This window comes from Poecilia latipinna, unplaced genomic scaffold (assembly GCF_001443285.1).
Source record: "Poecilia latipinna isolate Pla-1442-1.1 unplaced genomic scaffold, P_latipinna-1.0 Scaffold957, whole genome shotgun sequence".
Lineage (NCBI taxonomy): Eukaryota > Metazoa > Chordata > Actinopteri > Cyprinodontiformes > Poeciliidae > Poecilia > Poecilia latipinna.
The window spans coordinates 132,628-138,846 of NW_015113573.1; the positions used below are offsets into that span (position 1 = coordinate 132,628).

Sequence of the window (6,219 nt, forward strand, 5' to 3'; positions counted from 1 at the left end):
TTGGGTTAAAGATTTGGGGGTTTGGTGTGCTGGCAATCTGCGGGCGCAATAAAAAGGCGGGGGGGGGGGGGAGCTGTTCCCCAGAGGGGTTATTTTCCCCTCTAATAGCTGTTACGAGCCCTACATTATATCCAAGGAGCTACATTCCTTTGGGGTCCAGACATATGCACACTGACACAAACACACACACGCACACACACACACACACGCACACACACACACACACTCCCACCTAGATGGACTGGCACATTCACACAAAGGCATGCACACTCAGTTGAGCACAAATTTTCTCTGTTTCTCTCTTTTGCACACACACACACACACACGCAGTCAGTTCTAGCCGCTTTGCTCTCCCCCCGTGTCAATATCCTGCCATTTGAAGTCACGTACTGCAGGGGCTTCTGGGAGTCACTGAGGAGCCAGGCTGACGGGTAATGGGCCGCATTCATTAATAAGGTTGCCGTGCTCCTGTCCCTCCTCAGCAACGCCAAGGATGTCTTCACCGGAGGGGGGGTTGGCAGAGTGTGAGGAGGGAGATGAGGTGAGGTGAGGAGAGAGGGAGAGCATCCCATGGGGAGTCTCCTCCCAGACTCACTTAAAGGAGCTTTATTTCAGCAAGAGAGAGGGGAGAGGGAGGCAGGAGGAGCTGTCCAGGAGCCGCCTCTTTAAAAAAAAAAAAAAAGGGGGGGGGCCCCGGGGAGCCACACTAACCTGTACCAGGGTCACAATCCTGCTCCCCGTCAAACAGCTTATTACCCCACCTGTCGGGAAGTAATCGCCCCAGCTAAAAGGAAAGCTGTCGAGGTGTTTAAATGCTTTATGCGGAGGCAGCTGAAAGGGTAAAATGGGAAGGAGTGAATTCAAGGGGGGGCTAATAGGCATCTCTCAGTCCTGCCTGAGGGATTGTGCACCAACAGTACTGAAGGTGACTGCTTTGGTAAACCGCCTCTCAGGTTGGGCAGGAATATTTAATAGTTACTAAAACAAATGCTGATGAATGCACTTTTATCTCTTAATTGTAAACTTGCACTCACCAGGCTCTTTATTATAAAACCTCGCTCGTCCTGGGCTGATCTCCAATTTCCCCTTCTGAACTTTCTGAATCCTGCATGTCGTAGTTGGTTCAAGGCCCCATAAACTTGGCTCAGAGATTTTGGTCCAATTTGAATTGATATCTTCATGATTTGCTGCCGATTTGTCAGCAGTAAATGCTTGATGTGATGTGAATCTCACGTTCCAAAAATGCGATACTGGGTTGCACTTTGATGACTGAGGAGCCTATTGGAGTAAAATGAACTTATTGACATGTTCAAGTAACCTGTTTGAGAAGAGCCATATCTTGCTGGTTGTAGCTATCGTAGCATGGTTACACTGTGGTAGGATGGGGTGTGTAAAACATGCTCAACTGATGTCAAGCCTCATCAGCAACCTGAAGCATTAATCCAGTGTAGGACGGATTGATGCTTTAATGTCGCTTAAGCCAAATTCTGACCCTGTCATCTCTCATAGATGAAACTCCTCATCAGACAAAGCACATTTTCCAATCAATTATTACCTGCTTCTAATAATCCTGAGAATTGTTGCCTGACATGAGTGAAACCTGTGGTCTTGTGGCGCTGTAGCTTATCTGGTTCAAGTTTCAGTGTTGTGTTCAGAAATGGTATCCTGCATACGTCGGTTGATAAAGCATGGTTGTGTGAACTGCTGTTGCCTTTTTATTATCTCCAGTCTGTCAATTCTCTTCTGAACTCAGCATGACCTTTTGATCCATAGGACCACGCAAACAATATCCACCCACTGGATATTTTCTTTTTTGGACCATTCTCTATATGCCCAATTTTGCTTTTTGTTGCTTGGTTTGAACTTTAAGAAGTCATCTTCTCCTAGACGCCTAAATAAATTGAGTCACTGCTATGTGATTGGCTCATTTTTTGCGGTTTTTGCTAGTAAGCGATTGAACGGACGTATCTAATAAATTGGCCAGTGGATCTATGTGCGAAATGAAAAGCGTCCACTATGATGTTTGCGTGCGTGTGCACGCATGTGTGATGATGACTCTGTGACAGGTGTGTCTAGTCCATGCCAGTTTACGGAGTCCAAGGCCATGTTTTAAACAGAGCGCAGCAAGTGGGGCATGTAGTTTGCATTAAAGGGATTAGCAGTCACTTCAAAAGATGACCTGGATTCAGCCCACCAGGGACACCCGTTACACACCCCCTGGTCCACACTCCCTTTAAAGAACCTGGCACAGCTGCCCCACTACAACCCCACTCTCAACTGTGTGTGTATCTTTGTGTGTGTGTGCCTGCATGTATTCCGGAGAAACGTCGCAACGGAGTTATATCCTCACCTTGTGACGGCGTCATGGTTAATTGTGCCCCAATACATATTCACAGAGGTGTGGAGGATCAAATCGTCAGTGGCCTTACCTGCACCTCTTGACATTTTCTCTGCAGGGTTACATGTGTAGTGCATTTAATAAATGTAGGCAAACTCCAGGGAAGATTTTCTATGTGGTGTGTCAGAGTCTTGTGATGGATTTGTTGCCATTGGGGCAGCCTTTGATTGAGGTTGGAATATTTTCTGTCAGTGGCCTTAAATTATCTTGTTGGACCAGATCTTAAAGGAGTAGTTCACAGTATTTGAAGTGATGTTGATGTGGACACAAAACTTTTTTTTTTTTTTTTTTTTTTTGTATTGATCAACCAAGTCATTTGTTCAGTGGTCTGTACTTTACACGGCCCCAGTGAACCTTTTACCTTTTCTATAAGAATCAATATTTCTGATCAGATTATCCACAACTGAAATCCGGATATTTGTTTTGTCACCACCAGGCATATTGTTTAATTTCAGACTCTTGTGGGATTTTCATTGTGTTTAAACTCAGATTAGTTTTTCCCAGAAACTGAAGCTAACAGGTAGTAGAGGACACGTAGCTTCTACTGTGTCCAACGCTATAAATATCATGGTAGTTTATGCGAGTGCTTTGTAGAACCTTTAAACAGTTTTGGTTTTGACTGGTATTTACGAAGAGGGCAAAAATATTTTTACAAAGGAAATGGGGTTAAAAGGTAGAGTATCCTGTTAAATATGCCTATCCTCAATTAGTATAAGTCCAGTATAGTTGTTCTTAGACTAACCGCTGGTCTCAGAGGGACCATGTCCAAAGCTAAATGTGTCCATCTTAAAACTCATTCTCACTGTGTTTTTACAAACTGTATTTCTTTGGTCTTCAAACAGTTTGACCAAAAGTTATCCTAAAATGGTAGCCGGTCACTTTGTTCTATGTCCCTCTTAGACTAGCTGTTCGTTTCATCCTCTGTGTCAACTTATCTGGATTTGTACTAAATCAGGACGCCAAGACTCATCTGTTACAAGAGGGATAGTTATAGCTTTTGTTTTGTTTTTTTTTCTAACAGATCTTCTCATAGCAGAATTCAGAACCTTCACTTTTATTTTCTGTGCGTGTGTTCAAGTTAAGCATCCATTTATTTCGTATAATCATGTCTTCCGTCTCTTTTTGTGTGTTTTTTTGTTTTGTTTTGTTTTTGCAGAACCACACGTTGACTCAACACAGCAGCTAACGTGGCAGAGCTCAGTGCCGTGACCAAGAACAAGGATCGCATGACGCACAGAACCAATCCTGACCGCCAATTACTGTCGGCGTATTTTCCCACTGACTGACTAGTCCTGAGCATTCGATTCAGTTACACCGCCAGAAACCACACCGCAGAAGAAGGAAAAAAAAAAAAAAGAAGAAACAAAAGCAGAGAAAGAACATAAAAGAAGCCTTTCGGTTCTTTACTAATCATTGTGTCCAAAGTAAAGAAAAGGCCATCTTGTTTGTACATAGACTTCTTTATGTGTTCCTTATCTACAGGTATATTACAATCTTATACAGTATTTGCCATTGTACAGTTAAAAATGTTTGTCTAAAAAAGAGTAAAGGAGGGAAAAAAAATATCATTAAATCTGTCAAAGAAAATGGGTATTGACCCATCTTATGAGGAGGCGTGCCATAACGAGCACAGGACTCTTCATCACTGGCACTCCTCCGTGCTGTATACAGACACAGTCAATCATTATAAGGTAAAAATTTTGAAAAAAAAAAAAAAAAAGAACTGAATTCACCAGCATAGGCAGATATCTTGTCTGTGTGTCTGTCATACAGTAAGCATGGCTGCCGGAGGAGCAGCTGTGAATGACGGCGCAACAAATCTGCACTGCCTGTGCTGAAGTTCACGCGAGAGACGGGGGGAAAAACTAAAAACAACACAGAGAAGAGAAGAAAAAAAAAACAAAAAAAACAGGACAGGGGACAGACAGGATGCTGATATATGCAAATGCAGTGACACAGATTTGGAAAAGGCTAGCTCCTCTGGTTGGCTCGTGAACAGAGGCGTGAAGCTCCCATGTGGCTCTCAGAGCGTGGGGAAATCTCCGGCCCACTGATTCAACCTGTACATTTCTGTTATTAATGTTTACTGCTTGTTGAAGCCAGAAGATTACTGGAATTTTCTCCTTTTTTTTTTTTTTTTTTTCCATGTTTTGTTATCTCTGTGTCTTTTTCACAATTTGAATTTAGGGCATGAAGACTGAGCTGAAACTCAGACTGTCTCGGGGATACAAACGTAGTTCTAAAACGCCGTCCCTGGCTCTCCTGGAGAGTGTCCGCCCAACCCTCTTCCTTTGCAGCGTCTCATTGCCCACTGCTCAAACTGGAAGCCACTGTGGCACCATACAAAACTCCTGACCCATCCTGTATTGTAAATGTTTTGCATTCATTGAACCTGAGATGCACTTTTGTATGAAACTTTCATGTTTTGACATTTTGACTGAAATTTGTTCGTATACAGTTTACAGGAAAAACACGATCTCCTGCGGCAAAAAGGAAAGTTATCTCTGATGTTATTAAAATGTATTGTACAAATATAGAGTTCTGTATTTGGCAGACCTCATTTTTTTTTGTGTTGCACATGTGATGGAAATAATAAAAACTGTATGAGGAAATGGCTTTAGTGTCGCTTGCTTTCTAAAAGCTTTGTGTGCGGGAGTGTGTGAGAAGGCAAACACAATTAACCCATCAGACAAGACCTATGACAGCGCAAGCACAATTATCATCCAAAGCTTTCCCGTTTTTTTTTTTTTTTTTTATTGTATTAAATTGCATCCTATTTTTCCTCACTCCCTCGTGGCAGTCGCTAACGAACATCTGAGCATCTTAAGGGAGGTCTTTGTTATTAATGACTCCATTACCCATCACCCTGTGCGGTCCCATTCTACACACCCTTGCGTAAGGCCTATTTAGGGAGCCTCCAGCGCTCCGGGGGACCTGGGAAAAGATTCTCCTGCCTTCACAGAATGGGACATTAGCATCTGTCTGTCTCAGCAAATGATTCATCAGTGGTGACACAAAAAGCTGCCTACGATTTGTTGAAGCTTTCACGTTTTGCTTTGAAAAAGCCTTGCTCTGAATCTGAGAGCTTTGTAACTACTCTATAACAAGACACAATAACGACAAGCATGCAGTGGTTTCTAAATCATATTTTCTAGTGGATGCCAGTAGAAAATATTGCATTATTGACCATGGTAAACACAGTATTATTCCCACAATTTTTACATTATTATGGTCCTCTCTGTTCAAAACATACACTGGAAAGCATAGAGAATGTTTTTTGGATGAATATGACCCCACAGTGCAAAGCACAACGGAGAGGGCAAAACATAAGACGCATGTAAAAGAAAAAGCCTTTACTAAGTAATCACTGAATCCAGTTTAGTGGGGTTTGCTGTGTTTCTTGTGAAGTGTTTTCTGAAAAACTGCTTTCTTCCCATTTTTGTTTTATTACACTGTATTTGTCTACTAGCTTTTTTTTGTACATTTTTCAAGTTAATTTTGTTTTGTTGTGTACATATTGTCCACTTTATACAAATAATCACAAAGCAATTTTCCAGTGCAGCATGGTGAATGTCCTCTTACTCATTTACTTTAACTTAGATGCCCAGTCTCAAAGATTCTCATTGGCTAGCAGGATTCAATTTCTATGATGAGGATTAGATCAATTATAGACAAACTGCAGCCCCACATCCATGTCAGAGATGGTACATCCCGGCATTAAACTGTCACAGGAAATGCAAGCTGGGCATCCATTAAACAACTTTGCTAGCATCTCCCTTTGCCAGACACTTTTAATAAGCTTCAAGGGCATTTGAACAGAT

The 6,219-nt window shown here is 42.2% G+C and overlaps 1 protein-coding gene across 6 annotated transcripts in view; it reads left to right on the forward strand.

Moving 5' to 3' along the window:
* znf521 (zinc finger protein 521) overlaps positions 1-5,013 on the forward strand; it is a 121,946-nt gene extending 116,933 nt beyond the window's left edge. For all 6 annotated transcript variants that reach the window (XM_015049721.1, XM_015049724.1, XM_015049720.1 and 3 more), the window contains one exon: positions 3,555-5,013. In XM_015049721.1, coding sequence (XP_014905207.1) covers positions 3,555-3,584 — 30 coding nt within the window. In that variant the 3' untranslated portion in view covers positions 3,585-5,013. The remainder of the gene's footprint in view (positions 1-3,554) is intronic.
* The last annotated feature ends 1,206 nt before the right edge of the window (positions 5,014-6,219 follow it).